This window comes from Mercenaria mercenaria, chromosome 17, assembly GCF_021730395.1.
Source record: "Mercenaria mercenaria strain notata chromosome 17, MADL_Memer_1, whole genome shotgun sequence".
NCBI lineage: Eukaryota > Metazoa > Mollusca > Bivalvia > Venerida > Veneridae > Mercenaria > Mercenaria mercenaria.
The window spans coordinates 44,671,568-44,690,094 of record NC_069377.1 but is presented as its reverse complement, the minus strand read 5'-3'; the positions used below and the strand labels follow the sequence as shown (position 1 = coordinate 44,690,094).

General features: G+C 34.6%; 1 protein-coding gene and 1 long non-coding RNA gene across 2 annotated transcripts in view; both read left to right on the top strand.

Annotated features, from left to right (window-relative positions):
* The window catches only part of LOC123536254 (choline/ethanolaminephosphotransferase 1-like), a 40,824-nt gene extending 33,041 nt beyond the window's left edge, over window positions 1-7,783 (top strand). Inside the window, exons 7-8 of the mRNA XM_045319252.2 lie at window positions 1,335-1,460; window positions 4,608-7,783. Coding sequence (XP_045175187.2) covers window positions 1,335-1,460; window positions 4,608-4,748 — 267 coding nt within the window. The 3' untranslated portion in view covers window positions 4,749-7,783. The remainder of the gene's footprint in view (window positions 1-1,334; window positions 1,461-4,607) is intronic.
* A 220-nt stretch (window positions 7,784-8,003) lies between these two features.
* Window positions 8,004-17,567, top strand: LOC128550065 (uncharacterized). Its single transcript, XR_008368021.1, has 2 exons — window positions 8,004-13,208; window positions 14,021-17,567. It is a non-coding gene; the product is annotated as an uncharacterized LOC128550065 (long non-coding RNA).
* Window positions 17,568-18,527: the final 960 nt, after the last annotated feature.

Here is an 18,527-nt window from a genome sequence, read left to right as displayed (position 1 = left end):
TATTAAATGACTTTATGCAGTTCTTCAAGTTCCAAAAAGTGTGTCCCAGTCGGGTACAAATCAGCGATGAAGTCCCAACCGGTGCTCATTTTTGTGCAATATTTTCTGAAAAATCCGTCCCGACCGGTATGTGTTGAAATCAAAAGTACATTTTTTCTAAGATTAGGCACTTGCATCAAACAAAAATCAGCGTCAGAAATGAAGAGTGCTTTATTTCCGCATATAGGATATGATATACGGATCTAGTTGCTACTGCATGAGAAACTGTGACCTTGAAAACATGCCGCCTTCGCTTCAATTTTTCTGACCTGTAAAATGTCAGGTTCAGGAGGACGTTTTGGGGAAAACATAGGAATACTTGAGATATGAGCAATTACGGCATGCGGAGGAAGGTTTTCTGCATTTGTCTCGACTAAATGTGTGAAACAAAAGGCATGAATAAAATAAAACGGGATGCAAAAACAAGCTCCTACCTTCTAGCGTCACTTTCGTCTGCCATCTTGGTGTGTCCTCTCCGGCTCACGGAAAATCCCAGCCGTTGCACGTATACGACAGTGAGTACTGAATGTTAAAGACTTTGTCTGTTCAATACCACTAATAAAGCAAAATAAAACAAAAAACTTGCTATTTGTCTTACATTTTTAACAGAAACACCACTGAATTGAGTATTATGTTACAAGAGTGTAAAATGGACAAAATCTGGCTAATCTGTTTAATAGTTATAAGATAATGTTTGTCATGTAAAATCAATAATTATAAGATAATGTTTGTCATGTAAAATCAAACTATCTTTGCATTTTTGAGCCCACCTGCTTAGCTCAGTGGGGAGAGCGTTGGTCTATGGATCCCGGGGTTGCGAGTTCGATCTCCGGGTGGGGCGTATGTTCTCCGTGACGATTTGATAAAAGACATTGTGTCTGAAATTATTTGTCCTCCACCTCTGATAATTCATGTGGGGAAGTTGGCAGTTACTTGCAGAGAACAGGTTTGTAGTGGTACAGAATCCAGGAAATATGGTTAAGTTAACTGCCCGCCGTTACATACTGAAATACTGTTGAAAAACGGCGTTAAACCCAAAACAAACAAATCCTTGCATTTTGAACATCAGATCTTACATTTTCATCTAAGGCAATGCCACATGTGGAAATACTGCTTTTGGTGTTCACTTTATGAAAATTATTTCTACATAACACTGAAAAACAACAAAAAATCTGTTGTATCCCGAACACTGTTATTCCCTAGTATCAAGTTAAGGATTTCAATAACTATTAGACTGCTATGTCACTTCGTTTTAAGTGTTTCTTTGTTCACAATCTATTTTTGTGATGTTGTAGGTAGCCCATATGACGAAATGTGAGATGCCAGTACTAGACTGGAGTTTACTGGGTCCTATGATGTTGTTTATGAACCAGTACTTCAATTCCAAGTTTCCAGAATATATCCTTCTATGGATAGTATGTGTAAGTAACAATGGAATACTAATCATTTTGTCTCCCACACCACTGTGTGGTGGGAGATATATTGATTTACTCCTGTCTGTCTGTGTGTGTCCTTCCGTCTGTCATAAATCTTGTCCACACTCTTTAAGTCGGACATTTTTCATCTGATCTTCACCAAACTTGAACAAAATGTGTTCGCCAATACTTCATCAGCCAGGTTTGATAACTAGCCAAATCGGCCCAGGCACTTCAGAATTATGGCACTTGAATTACCGATAGGCTGTTTACTCCAACACTTATCTGTCACAAATCTTGTCCGCACTCTTAAGTCGAACATTTCTCATAGGATCTTCACCAAACTTGAACAAAATGTGTTTGCTAGTAAGTCCTCGGCCAAGTTCGATAACTAGCCAAATCGGCAGAGGCACTAGGAATTATGGCCCTTGAATTACCAATGACAGTACATGAAGACAGACTTACTATTCAGATGATCAGATGATTAGGCAGTTGTGGGAGACATGCGCTTTTCTCAAAAGCAGCTCTAGTTAGTTCTTGTTGTTGGTGTTTTAACCTTCAGCATGCTGCCTTTGCGACCAGTGGTCTGCGCTGTTCGCTATCCAGTCAGTAAATTAACGAACACACCTTTAAAATATAAATTGATACTGCTTAAATTGAATGATGGACTGGTCCATTTTAGAAATTTAGCAGGGTAATGGTTAATTGAGATTCTGGGATTTTGAGCTCAAATGAAGAAGGGGTACTGGTTGCTAGCTTTTAGGATCATTGAATGTCAGTTGTCCGCCCACCATCTGTTGTCCACAATTTCTTTAAAGGTGGATAATCAGACTTTGACCATGTAAGGGATTTGCTTGTAACTTTAACATCTGATCATTTACACTCATTTATGTTCACTAAACACTTAATACAAGTTAGATTTTCACTGGAGGTATTTTTAAAATTTGATTTTCCTATCCTGGTTGCCCAACCAAGATAGAGTTATTTTATCGTAAGTATAAATTTGATAAACATACTTTGCTTAAGGAAAGGTATTAATATTAGATATATTGTAATATATTTGTAAAATATTTTCATTAACAACTATGTATTTAGATGGAATTCGATAGAAACGCAAGTTTAAAAAATTATTATTATCTCCCTTTGCCTATCTTGGTTGCGCAACCAAGATAGATTAGAAATAAATGAATTCAGAAGCTACACACAGATTTAAAGCTTGCCGTTTGGTTCAGATTGTTAAATAGTTGGTATGTCTATCAAATGCAAACGTAAAACTAGAAATTGTATCGAAATAAAAAGAAATACCCAGCTTTTTATATACTTTCATATTAAAGGGGAGTAATTACAAAATTTTATAAAAATAATAAAACATACATTTCTAATAGGAATCCAACTCTGTGTAATGGGTCTTTTTGTTCCTTAAATAAATCTCTACCCGAATATACAAAAAGTAATAAATGGCATTGAATGTTGTTTAAATGTGATTGACCACCTTTAAAGCACTTATCTTACTAAACTAGAAAGTCTGTCCAACAAAACTTCACAGGAATGTTCCTATGTTGTCTCCTTTAGATCCAGGTAATTCTGGTTGCCATGGCAACCAAAATGAAAAAAATTCAAATATCTCCCCAGAAAAAGCTGGCTCAATTTCAGATAGTTTCTCAGAAATGTTCCTTGGGTTACCCTGTTCCAAGATCCTTCAAATTATTCTATTTAGTTACAAAACATGGCTGCAAGGGGACAGGGCTAGTTGTCCCAGTATTGAACGTGGCAGATTTTGAAAATGTTCTCCTCTGAAACTGCTTACTGCTTTCAGAATAATTCTCAACAAAATATCTTGGGTTACTGCGTGCCAAATTCTTTCAAGTTACTGTGATTTGTTTGAAAACATGGCCTTTGATTCGGTGTGGATGGATGGGGCAACTTATTTACTCTGTATAGCTATATGGGAAGTTTCCAAAATTTTCTCCGAAACTGCTTGTCTGATTAAAAAGTAATCTACAGTATTGTTCAAATTGTTATTCTGATAAAAAAGGGCCCTGAGAGCTGAAAATTATGTTATAATTGTATTAAAATCTTGTATGCTACTTCTGTATGAAATACAAAAATACTGAATTGCATAGAATGAATTTATGGTTTGAAATGTATTTACTCTGTAATTTGATGACATGGAATTATGCTGTAATTGTATGAAATAGATACACAGCTGAACCAGCACCAGTGGTCACCTTTATTAAGATGACACTTTCCACAAGCAGCCAGTCAGATAACCGGATGGACATTTTCTTCTAATTTCAGCTTGTCTTGAGAAGCCACTTGCCTTAAGCAGTCGTATTTTATCACTTCATTGGCGGGCTAATTAATATAGGTTTTGCTGTGTAAAATAGATTCATGCCATAATTTTTCCTTTTAACTAAATTCATAAAAAGAAACAGAACAAAAGTTATTCTGTTGAACAAAGGGCATAGCAGATATTATGTGAGACTGTGAAAACTTGTGACAAAATGTCAGATCCCAAAATGATGAGCGGTAAAGCTGAAGAAAAAAGTTGTTTTATACTTTGCCCCTGTTGCCAAGTTAGCATACTTCTATAAATGAATCTCACACACCATCTGTATAGACTTTTTTATATGCCCAAAGGGACATATTATGTTATGAAACCGGTGTCCATCTGTCTGTCCGTCCGTCCGTCAGTAAGCAATTTCGTGTCAGCTCTGTAAGTCTTGAACCCCTTGATAGATTTCGAAGAAACATGACAGAAATGTTCACCACATCAAAACGACGCGCAGAGCACATGTTTTAGATGGCTCGTTTCAAGGTCACAAATAGGGGTCAAAGGTCATTTATATGCCCAAAGGGACGTATATGTTACGACGCTGGTGTCTGTCTGTCTGTCCGTCCGTCCATTAGCAATGTCATGTCTGCTCTGTAACTCTTTAACCCCTTGAAGGATTTTGAAGAAACTTGACACAAACGTTCACACATCGAGACGATATGCAGAGCGCATGTTTCGGATTGCTCGCTTAAAGGTCAAGGTGACACTTAGTGGTCAAAGGTCATACCTTAGGGGATATATTGCTCCGCATTGCGGTGCTCTTGTTATATACTCCATTAAGAGTTAAATAGCTAATATTGGTGCCTCTGTATTTTCAGATATACAGCATTCAGGACTGGATCATGTATAGTTTGAGAGTGTGTCGAGAAATCTGTTCTCATCTAAACATTTACTGCTTTGATATTACAAGCAAACCAAATCCTGAGCGACGAAATTCTAACGGTCGAAAAGCACGGTAGACTTGTACTCTCAACAGAGACAGTGCAACATTGTACAGCAAATATTTATTCTAACATAGCTATAAAGGAGTGGAATGGCCCTTACTTTGTTTTATATTGTTTGTAAGTGAAAGGAGCGTGTATTTGGTGATCTCAGTCACAACTTTGGCCTCTTAATCTGTACCTCCATAGTTTTAACGTTGTTTCATTTTTAGCTCATCTGATTTTTTGAAAAAAAATGATGAGTTATTGTCATCACTTGAGCGGTTGTCGGCGTCGGCGTCGGCGTCTGCGTCGGCGTTGCCTGGTTAAGTTTTATGTTTAGGTCAGTTTTTCTCCTAAACTATCAAAGCTATTGCTTTGAAACTTGGAATACTTGTTCACCATCATAAGCTGACCCTGTATAGCAAGAAACATAACTCCATCTTGCTTTTGCAAGATTTATGGCCCCTTTTGTACTTAGAAAATATCAGATTTCTTGGTTAAGTTTTATGTTTAGGTCAACTTTTCTCCCAAACTGTCAAAGCTATTGCTTTGAAACTTGGAATACTTGTTCACCATCATAAGCTGACCCTGTACAGCAAGAAACATAACTCCATCTTGCTTTTTGCAAGATTTATTGCCCCTTTTGGACTTAGAAAATCAGTTTTCTTGGTTAAGTTTTATGTTTAGGTCAGCTTTTATCCTAAACTATCAAAGCTATTGCTTTAAAACTTGCAACACTTGTTCACCATCATAAGTTGACCCTGTACAGCAAGAAACATAACTCCATCCTGCTTTTTGCAAGATTTATGGCCCCTTTTGGACTTAGAAAATATCAGATTTCTTGGTTAAGTTTTATGTTTAGGTCAACTTTTTCTCTTAAACTATCAAAGCTATTGCTTTGAAACTTGCAACACTTGTTCACCATCATAAGCTGACCCAGTACAGCAAGCAGCGTAACTCCATCCTGATTTTTGCAATAATTATTGCCCCTTTTGGACTTAGAAAATCATTTTCTTGGTTGAGTATTATGTTTAAGTCAACTTTTCTCATAAACTATCAAAGCTATTGCTTTAAAACTTGCAACAGTTTTTCACCATCATAAGTGGACACTGTACATCAAGAAACATAACTCTATCCTGCTTTTTGCAAGAATGATGGCCCTTTTTAGACTTAGAAAATCATAGGTAGGACAATATTTCTATTACACAAAAAAAATCAGATGAGCGTCAGCACCCGCAAGGCGGTGCTCTTGTTTTGACATTCATTTTTATTGAGCTGATAATATGAGCCGCACCATGAGAAATCAACATATTGCATTTGCAACCAGCATGGATCCAGACCAGCCTGCGCATCCACGCAGTCTGGTCACGATCCATACTGTTCGCTAACAGTTTCTCTAATTGCAATAGGTTTGAAAGTGAACAGCATGGATCCTGACCAGACTGCCAAACGCGCAGGCTGGTCTGGATCCATGCAGGTTGCAAATGCACTATATTGGTTTTCTCATGGTACAGCTCATATATAGAACCAATATTCATCCATGTTTTTTTTATCTGAAATGTAGTTGCAGATGACACAGTTTTTAATTTAATCCAGCTTTCATTAGAGTACATATATTCAGATGAAACTTGGCTGGTATTTTAAGACTAATTTTACTCTTTGTTTTTGCTTTGTTGAATATGTGCAGATAGTATCTGTAATATTGGATTAAGATGAACACGGAAATACAATTTAAGCATTTTAAAGTCAAACTAAGGATTTCGAATGTTTTGATGACATTGAGTGCTACATGTATTTGGAAACTGTTCTGACAGTTATAGAGAGTACCACAGATAATACTGTACAAAGCAGTTTGACTTGAGGTTATATAATAATCTTAGTGACCAGTCTGAAAACACTAACATTTTATTATTTTATAACATAAATTTAGAGCCGACCAATAAGAATGATGCAGTTAGGGAGTGGTCATCATCTTGTGTTTGTAACCTCAGAACCTTTTCTTTCTTGACAAGATTTGACAGGTCTAGCATATTGGGGATGTTAAGGCACATGATTTTGTGTTGAAACAGTATTTGGAATGAAAAAAAAAAATCTTCCTCTGAAAAAATGAAATAAACACCCCCTCCAGCAGTACTGGTCTATGTGCAAGACAATATTTGAGCCTATAACCTACAGGGTAGAAGGCGGCTATATAACCTGTATCACTTAGCTGCCAGTAAAATGCATAATGCTGAAAGCGGTGTCCAGTCTGACTCCAACATTTTTGCTCAAGTGTAAGCTTACATTTTCTTTGATAACTGTCATGCATTGTTTGTGTGAAATGGCTTTTATTGAGCCAGGGTTTTTACACAAATATTGAAAAGACCTTGATTTTTTTTCTTGGAACTTTTATATGAACCATGCTGTCAAAATTTCATGTATAATTTCATAATTTCATTATTACAGAATACAGATATATTTATGCCTTCATTTGTGTATACCGGTACAGATTATTTTTATGTAGTATTAAGCAGAAAGATATTATTAATACAGCTTATCTATAGAGCCTGAACAAACATCATTATTTCATGCTTTTGAGAGACATTTACTGTATATATCCACCAATAAGTCTAGTCAGACTTGTCAAAAATTTAACAATGACCAGTATTCTTGTAATTTATTTGATCACACATTCTTACCATGTCTAAATAAGATTCAACAGAATTCATTTGTTTTGGTAATTGCTTACAGCTGTCAACATGTATTTAAGTCCAGGTTTTAAAACTTAGTTTAAAAACCTGTCCATACACTCTAGCATTTGATTGGTTGATTATGGACTTAGCCATAAAATTATCCAATGACACGGCTGCATTGTAAGACTGGTTCCCAAGCTCAGTTTTATAACCACGGAACAAGACTATATTGAACCTTTAATACTAAAACTTCAGAAATGCAAAACTTTTAACAAGAAGATGGAATTTTATGCTCCTGCTGAAATGTATAATAAACCTTTCATAGAATTACTTAAACATTTTTAATTAGTATATAAGTACGCCCACTTAAAGACATGCAAAGGTAATATGAGCCGTGCCATGGGAAAACCAACATAGTGGGTTTGCGACCAGCATGGATCCAGACCAGCCTGCGCATCCGCGCAGTCTGGTCAGATAATGCTATTCGCTAACGGTTTCTCTGATTGCAGAGGCTTTAAGCGAACAGCAGGATCCTGACAGACTGCGCATGGCAGGCTGGTTGGATCATGTGGTCGCAACACTATGTTGGTTTTTCATGGCAGGTCTATGTTTGTTAGATTTGATATTAAACTACATTCCTACTTGAACACCAAAATATTGCATCCAGCTTTCTTTTGATGTTAGATATTCAATTTTTATCTTATAACAAACAGACATTATCTGTATAAATTAAAAAAAGATATGATTACTTTGTTATATTCTTCCATATAGATGGGCCTTTATTTTTTAAATGAAAGTTGCTGTCATTTGGTCAGCACCATGTATCGGTATGTACCAGTATGTATATGCTATTAAGCAATATATTTTTGAATTCAAGTTTTGAAGATATTTTAAATGTGATTCTAAATATCTAAACAGTTAAGCATAGTTCTTTTGTTGAAACAATATGTCATTTCTGCTTGTGTTGAAAAGCTTTCATGTGTGCTATATTTATGCCCCAAGTGTCAAAGGCGTGAGAGGCATATAGTGTTTGAACAGTCTGTCCTTCCAACATTCTGTCACACTTTTTTGTGTACTCAACTTCTCATACAGATTTCATCCAGTTCGAATGAGACTTTATGTACTTCATCAGTATGTAATGGACATGAGCATATTTTTGGACCTTCATATTCAGTTCCTTTTATAATTGTACCTATTTTTGGGCTGATTTTATGTACTCAACTCCTACTGCAGTTTCCATCAGATTCAGATTGAACTTGGTATCCTTCTGCAACATGTACATGTTGTTGAGAATTTCATGTCAGATTTTTTTTAGTTTGCCCCTTTTTTGACTGTATATGTTACTCTGTGAAGCATTTTAAAGGGCCATGTGTCATACAATGTTGATATCATTCTTGTAGTGACATACCCTTGTTTTGAAAATGTCTGTGACAAAGACTTCTATGTTATTTGAATACATATATGTAATTTGCTTGTATCAAGCTCGTATGTTTTGTAGAATTTCTATTTTTATCTGTGTAATTCCACTTATTTTATGAATTATATTTTTGCACATATAAGGTTTCTGTATAAAAAAAGTTTTATGTTTTCATTTTATGTTAGTTTTATTGCAACTTAGTTAATTAAGTCAGCAATTATTTAATGGTAATTTTACTCATTTAATTTTACTGAAAATATGTATTTTGATATCAGTGCCGTAAAATGTGGTTTATATGGTAACCCTTGCCTTTTTGATCAGTACACCACTTCATACTTAGTTTGCATGCTGCACAAATCATATTTCCGTAGAGAAAAACATCAGGTACCAGGGTTTTTTTTCTCCATACATCGTATACCCCTCTCTAGTAAACAGTCCAGTCTGATATATACTTCTTTTTGAATAGGGCATCTTATTTTAGTGTTGTTTTATGTTGACTTTACTTTATTAAACAAGTTGAATAGAATGATAAAATGCAAGGCTGCGTTGAATATTTTATCAATTTTATTTAAGAAATTTAATAAATTGAGCCGTGCCATGAGAAAACCAACATAGTGGGTTTGCAACCAGCATGGATCTAGACCAGCCTGCGCATCCACGCAGCCTAGTCAGGATCCATGCTGTTCACTTTTAAAGCCTATTGGAGTTGGAGAAACTGTTAGCAAACAGCATGGATCCCGACCAGACTGCGCGGATGCACAGGCTGGTCTGGATCCATGCTGGTCACAAACCCACTATGTTGATTTTCTCATGGCACGGCTCAATTTAATGTGGAAAGACAGAAATGTAAGATTCTTTTTATCATATGTTAGCTTTTTTCTGCTGAAACATTCAAGCTACTTCTTTCTTTACCTACTTTAGATCAAGTCAGTTCCACCAACGTCTTGAAACAAAATCATCGTCAGAGTGTAATTACAAAAGAGTAATTATTGGTGCTAATTCACTGTCACAATGTCAAATATGTGATAAAATAATTTGTTCCTTAAGACTAATTGATAACAATCACTGCTTGAAATGATATGGTTGTTAAATTTCATTCATTTATAGCTTTGTTTGTTTGTTTTTGAGTGGGTTTGTGGGATTATACAGTAGGGAAAAACCCATAGATTGTTTCCCGAACAGGAAGTTTTCCCTACTGGTATTATGGTGATTGCTATAGTAACAGGTAAAACCTAGTTGATCCAGAGCCCAAAACTTTCACAACAAATGGCCAATATTTTTGTGGTTTCATTTTGTTTTTGGAATACACTTTGAATGCATGTTGTCTTCAGAATGCTGCTTGAATTAGTATTACAAGGTATCATTCATTTAAAAAAGTTTACTGCATTTGTAATAATGCTTCAAAATTAAAAACCTGTTTCAAGGTCTTGAAATAATTCCATAGATTGGGTATTCACTTCCCCTTTTTATCATGATTGAAGTTGTAAGACTTATTTGATAATTCAAGACTCATAAATGTTCATATTTCAAAACATAATACTGGAAAACATTCACATTGCTGTTATAATTATAAATTTATGTTTTTATAGATTTGATAACAGTTGTTTTAAAATTGTAGCAAACAAAGCCATGGGAATATTAATGAATAAGTATTTTACAGAGATATCCACTATCGCCATTTGTATAACATGTAGTTTTTGTAGTGTTTACTTCTTTATAATAGTATGCTATGTGACAATGGACTGAATTTCTTAAAATTAATTTGTTGTGTTCAGTGATTGACCTAACTTGCCATTCCTACTGAAAGGCTAAAATTAAGTGTACCAAAATGAAACAAAATACAGTAATTAACTATAATTTAATATGTTAATTGGCCAATATATTTCAAAAAGTCAAAATAAAATCACACAGACTGTGCCAAAATGTTCTAATTTACTGTTATTACTGATACTGCCGGTTAAAACAACACTAAATCTTGTGCAATCTCGATTGATTTAATTTGGATTTTTAAGGATAGTCATTAATAAATCTGGTAGAGGTGAAGAAAAAAATTACCCATGGTACAGCTTTTGCATGGTATTATATAATCAGATATTTCTTTGAGGTTAAAATTTGGCTGTATTTAGAATTGAAATTGCTTTGGGGAGGTAGAGTATTCACAATTTATGGCCAGTTTGTAAGACGTACAGTTCTATATATAGTAATAAAAATGGTTTTGCTTGCATATATTTTTGCGAAAACTAAGTCCATAAAATAAATCCATTGCAAAATTTCAGATTTTACAGTATAAAGCTTTAAGCAGTTTGATGAGGATGTTTGAGCTACTGCAGCTTTTGATATAACTTTGTGATAAGCTTTCTTGTGATCTTGTTTCCTTGTACCTGTCTCGTAATGCATTCTGTAACACATGTGCTTGCTTATCTCTTCTATATATTCTATGTAGGCTTAGGGTTAGGGATGGATGGGGTACTCTCTTTTGTGGAGCAGGGCTTAGTTGTGATCCTATGCCATTATTTATATTATGTAGTATGTAGAGGAATATGCTGTTCTAATTTCTATTAGATGCTCAAAATATTGTCATCCTTTTATTTTGATGTAAGTCATTGTTTTTTTGTTGTGTCATTCGGTAACCTTGTAAGCCAGGTTAGAAAAGCTCTGATATGGTGAGATATTTAAAGGCTGCCAAATCTTCAAGTGATTTTTGCATCAGTATTTAGAACAAGGAAAATTCATGTGTAAATGGACATCATACCAATTCATGTGTAACAGGAGATCATACTGTAACTCTGTTGCTTTATTAATACTTGTTTTATCTCTTTGAACATTTTGTTACTCAAATGGTAAATACCCAGTTGCAAACTTCCCAATATTTTAATGATATCATTTTAAATATACCCTAAATGTTGCTTTATAATTTGCTTTTATAACTATTGTTCATATTCATTTACCTGCAGCATTGTGAATGTCTGTACTATGTATGTAACTTTCAGTTTTGACATAAATTTTGCACACTGATTCCTTTGTGTATTGTTGTGTTATAAAGGACAATTTTACACAATAAGTTATTATTCAGAAACCATATTTGAGCCGTGCCATGAGAAAACCAACATAGTGGCTTTGTGACCAGCATGGATCCAGACCAGCCTGCGCATCCGCGCAGTCTGGTCAGGATCCATGCTGTTCACTAAAAGTTTCTCTAATTGCAGTAGGCTATAAAAGCGAACAGCATGGATTCTGACCAGACTGCGCGGATGCGCAGGCTGGTCTGGATCCATGCTGGTCGCAAAGCCACTATGTTGGTTTTCCCATGGCGCGGCTCATTTACAGTTTTGTTATGCTTTAATCATTCATTTCATTTTTGGGTATGCTTTGTGATAAATTCTAACGACAGTGCAACATCTATAGAGTGAACACTGCTTGAACACCTGAAATGTTTTTGTAGGACAGAGATGGTTGGTTTATAGAGATTAATATACCAGTACTAAACACTTCTCATCAGAAGTAAGATATCTGTCCTAGTAGGGAGGGAGAGGGGCCATGTGGTTAGTCGCTGACTTCACTTGCCCCTGGCTAACCACCCCCAGTATGCCTGAAACAATGTCTATAGTGGCACCTTGGATCTTCCTCCATTGTCATAAGCTGGAAAAGTCACCAATGACCTAAATTGTGTCAGTGCGACTCAACCAAAAAATCTTTTTATTTAATATATCATTTTAAAAATTGTGCCAATTCAAATTTTAAGACAACGTCAACAAAATGGTCTTTTTTAACATAGCAACGCACATTTATTTCATTAGTTTTTATCACCAGCATTGTGAATGAGGGTAATATGTTATATATATTTATACAGATCGTCTAATAAGTGTATGATAGCACTAAATCTTGTATCATTAAAGCTTTAACCTGAAAATTGAGTTAAATTTGTATTAGCAACAGTGGGTCTTGATGTGTATTGCTTGTTTATAAATGGCAATGACTTTGGTTTCTGTAGGTTTAAAGGTTAATTACTAAACTTTAAGAATTATCGTATGTAAACTAGCACTTGTTCCCTTCATTACATTAAACCTAAGAATGTGTTGTTTGACTTAAATAATTTTAACATATATTAGACAGCAGTCAGGTCTTCTATCAGATTAACCTGTTCCAAGTGTTTTTTTACTAATTATTTCATTAGAATAAATCTAGTTTGAAAGTGGAAAGGCATCTCATATTTAATCTTTGAAGGAATTACAGGTGATGGTATAAAATGTTATGGTGACCATCCTTAGAGAAAAATTTTTCAATTAGGTATGTGTAATTTTTGTTAAATGTTGAAACACATTGCATCACGGTGAGGATGCGTACACCGGATATTGCCATTTAGTGATAAGGTATTTTCCGAAAACGTGTTTATTTTTCGTCAACAAGGTAAGTAAAACACCTATTTACTATTGTATTATACTTCTATAGAAGAAAAGATCACTGTTTTTAATAACTAGATACTGTGTATATGCTCTCACAAGCGTAAAATGAGTCAATCTGATGAGGAAACGCTAAAATTTGTGATAAAATGGCATCTTTATCATCTGATAAATGCAGGTCGGGGACACATTTCTCCCGGTATCGTCACTTATTGTCTTGTGATAAAAATTCTGAATCGTATGATTTATTTAGTTACATACAAAGAAAATATGTGCAAAATTTCAGCTTTATAAATGTTTAAATGACGGAGAAATCGATGATAAATGAGCGTCGATGGTGTACTGTGTATTGTAAATACATGTACTGAGTATTGACTTGTATCACATTTTACTGTACTGTGTATTGTTAACATTATCGCTGAGTTTTATAGAATTAATCTTACAAAATGTACATAATCATTTCCTTTCCAAAGTACAAAACAGTAATTTCTTAAGCCCTGAAGATACGTGATGTTTTACATTGATATTTGTAGCGTTTACTCTGTTGTAATTCATGTAATAAGCTCTAAACGTATCTCTCAGTCACCATAGTGCAACAGCGGGCAATATTTTTTGTTACGTTTAGCAGTTGTAAATGTATATATATTTTCTATTCTTCCACTGAGCATTGATTAAGTTGATTTTACACGAATTATCTCAAAAACAGTTAAAGGTATCTTTTATAATTTTGCATTGGGATGCCACTAAGACTTACTCTCAATATCTAGCTGAAGCCCGGCCCTACTAATAAATACTATATTGTGATTTTTTTCGTTGCAGATTCAACTTGTTTATGTGTGTTTATGGCTGGCTCGACGAACGAATTTAAGGGCATTGTATGTCATTTTGTTGAACACCACCCAAAATACGAGATTATAGTACGCTAACGACCAAAACGGCAAAAAAGTAAATTGCATATGCAGAGAAAAAAGCAGAAAAGTACTGTTGATTCAGAAAATATTAACATACTTGTTTCAAAAAGGAATCCGGTTACAAAAGAGACCAATTTGCAACAGAAAGAAACCTTTGATTTGGACAAATGGTGAGTAGCCTGTTCATTGACGGCAGTGGAAATGTATGCTACCTATCTCGCAATTCCATGGACAGACAGGCTTTTCAAAGAGTATTGTTATACAGTCTATGAAAGAATGTGACAAAGAAACGTTTTCTTCGATTTTATAGTTTCCTATATTTCTTGACGTCGCAAAATGTTTTCATCGACAACTTGGTTAATATGAGGTATAGTGAAGACTGCAAGTTGTTTTGAAGAGCAGGCTTATAACTCTTCCACTGATTTTAAAATTATACAACTTCTTGCATAACAGAGACCGCATTTCTGACGCTAAATTAAGAGCAAAGAGAAAAGCAAGACAGACGAATACTTATTGACATTAAAAGAAGCAGCCAGTTACTGCATAAATGTGATGAGTGTACATTACTTCCACATAAGACTTGGCATTGATACTGAAATAGGTTCTGTTGTGACAGATTTATTTTACCACCAAGTATTATTGTAAAAGTCATGTTTTACTTTGATAAAGAACAAAAAGTCATGTACATTGAAATATTTATTAGATAAACTTGAAACGTAAACACAAATTCATAAAATAGCAAAGATAATAATAAGATAGTAGAACAACTCTATAAGATTTGTCTTTCGTTCTAATCCTTTCCACCAACTGTACTTGTAATGTTAGTATATAAATATAGTTATGTATATTGTTGGGAATAAATATGTTTAAACCAAAGATCATAAACATTTGACATTCAACAGTTTGAATACATGAAAAAAAATCGAAATGATCTTTAAGAGAGTTCCCGATCGTTTTATATAGTTCAAAGTTGACCTTGACAATAAATATATAGTTTTGGTCAACAGAGAAGTTGATCACATAAAAGTGATAACGAACTGTTTGCATAGAAATGACATATATCTTGCAAATGAAGTGTGCAAAATACTTTCAAGAAAAACACATGGCACTGTTTCCTCCTACTTTTAACACAAACTGCTCAGTGCATATGACACAAATTTTGTTTCGTATGAAGCAAGTTGTGAGCTAATTACCTTTCAGAACAAGGCATTTAAACCAATAAAAATAGCTTTGACTATATTATTTAAGAAAATTTCAAGTGAAACTAGTTCGAAGGTTTTACGTTGAATGAGTCTAGGGTTATTGAGGAGAAACAACTTTAAAAGTTCAAAGCCCCTACCATACTGACCTTTGAACTATTGACACCATAATCGATAAAGGTCGTCTGCTGACCAAGGTTTATGTCTCTTTGTAGTATGAAAGTGAAAGGATAACATATTTCCATGTTTGCTCTTCTTGTAATGTGAGACCTTTTCCACACTTGTCGTCATCATATCCTGTGTTCCATTATTATAAAACTTAAATTCACGGCTGAACTTGTGGCTGGGTCTTTACTCGGCAGTGGATAGTCTTTAGACAGTTTCTCGGAGTGACTATTGGCATGCCGCTGTAATTGTAAGTTGTAATATCAGTGTTCAAACTGGTGCTTGTTATTTTCGCTGTGAAGTCTAATTTCATCTGCAAACAGAAAAAGATATTCCGTCATTTAAGCCGACGGAATTAAGTGCCTCGTTTATCTAATGACCATAAATGCTGAAAATATGCACATTTTCCAATAACAATACTCAGTACACCAAACTGCAATACACAGTACAAATATTACTTTGAAAACTCAATACACAGTACACCATCGACGCTCATTTATCACCGATTTCTCCGTAATTTGAACATTTACAAAGCTGAAATTTTGCACATTTTTTCTTTGTATGTGACTAAATAAATCGTACGATTCAGATTTTCTCCACAATGCAAATAGGTTATGGTATCAGGACAAATGTTTTTACGGCATGCATTTATCAAATGATAAACTTGTCATTTTATCAAAATGTTTAGCATTTCTACTTAAGATTGGCCCATTTTACGCTTGTGAGAGCATATATGTAGTATCTAGTTATGAAAAGTAATGTTTTTTTCTTATGTAGTAGTATAATACAATAGTAAATCGGGATTTTACTTACCTTGTTAACGAAATATAATCACGTTTTCGGAAAATACCTTATCACTTGGCGGCAATATCCGGTGTACGCATCCTCACCGTGTGCATGGTAACAGAGTAACCTTTGACTACTTTACCTTATTCAGAACTCAATCTAGCTTTCTTGATAAGATTTTTCTCTTTTTTTCAGCCCATTTCATATTTTATCATACAAATTACATTGTTATTGCCTTCTGTTTAATCCATTCCTGTTTATGTGGCCCAAGATGTTGAAAAATTTAGTTGATAGTTTTGATGTGTTACATTTTATGTCATATAGACATTAACCATTTGTTTCAAATAAGCCATTAGACAGTTCAGGGGTGTAAGGCTGTCAACTTAAAGGGACATGCTTCCATCATGATACCATGATACCATGATTTTAAGAATAGATGGCAACAAAGAGGCAATTTAAAAATCATTTATTACTATTATTTAAGTCAATATATTAGGGGCTCCAAAATACAGTCAAACTCCCTGCTATTTTTACAGCATATTTGACTGTGTGACTGCCAAAAAAAAATGAAAACATAGTGATAACTGGCTGTTTTCTCTTTAAATCTTTTATTGCAATGATCATTCCATCAGTACCCAGGATGTTTATTAAGAGTGATAAAAGTGCCATCATCCAAAAACAAGATTTGGTTGCCACAAAATTTTACAAGATTTCTCTCTGATGTTGTCATGAGAATTTTATAATATTATCTGGTTTATTTCATAGATCTTTTGACAAACGCAGTATGGAGCTTTTTTACTTATTTTACAGGCTTTTGCAAACAAGTAATTAGAATTCATTGGGATTACTTTTGGTTTTACTTTCTATGTACTATAACTCACAATAAAGAAGTACATTCTAAGTTTGTAAAAAAATGTTGTCAGTCTGTAGGCATGCCCCTTTAAAAGATACTTCTCGAAAAATGGAGGACTTTTTTTTAAACAGCACGATTGGGTTAAAATATGGTTTCAATACATGAAGTACTATTTTATTACTAAGTATTTTAAGACGTTGATTTAGTAAACAGGCCTTGTGCTTAAACTTTTAACTGTCGTTACTGTTGCTTAAAAAGGCAGCACAAAGATATTAGTTTTCATGGACTTTGAATTGTGCACTACTTTTCCACCCAAAGAATCATTTTACTGTGAAAAGGATTATAATTAAATAATAAATATGTATAAAATATATGCTGAGTTTATTTTATGACCTCTTGATTGTTTGTGTGTTCTGTCAATAGAGCTAAACAAATACATCCATTCATCAACATTGTAAGCTTGATTTTTTGCTTTGTTCAGTGAAAATTCATGCCAACACAGCCCACTTTTCTGTTGGCTTAAGAGTCGCACATACACATTATACTGCGGCTTTTCCAACTTTTGATAGTGGAGGAAGACCCCTGGTACCCTCCTGGAATAACGACGAGCACCTGGGTACAGCCATCAACATTCTGTAAGCTAACTGGATGACCTTCCCATATTAAAGAGTTTTACACCCCCAAGCAAGGTTTTGAACTCTCAAAGATGTGGGGCAAATGATTGGAAGACAGTGTTCTAAATCTTGGCCACAGAGGCCCCTCTGATACAGTTCAGGTCATATGATGGCATTCCAACTTATAATATACATGTAGAATGAAGAGCCTAGTTGCCCTCTTGGTTTCATTTTAGGCATAGGTGGACATGCAGGTAGAACCAACAATCTTCTGTAAGTCAGTTCGATGGTTTCCAACCACGATACATAGAGCATGGCCTGATCCCCAAGTGGTTAAGGGCAAGTGATATGAAGTCGGTGACTATTAATCACTTGGCCATGGAGGTCCATGTAGGTCAGACTTTGAAGATCTAGCAAATCAAACTGAGGCAACTTCCTTCATAATGTACCTATACTGCTGAAAATTTGCAGACTTTTTTGTTAAAATGTGAACTTTCTTTCACAAAATTTCTATGAAAAACAATTTCATTGAATAGAAATAGTGATTTGGAAATTTAGAATTTGAAAGTCTATATTAGTCAGAAGTTTCTGGGATGAACAGATACCAACAGGTTTCTTTTCAAACTACTTCTGTTGAAATCTTAAAGCAAAGTCAAGATCATGGATGCTGTATTTATTTTGATTAAAAATAATTTCACAGTATCTTGGGATGAAAATCACATAGGCCTATGTCAAACATACACATGGCCAATCTAACTTCACATGAATCTTATGTTATTTAGAGCAGGTATATGTCAC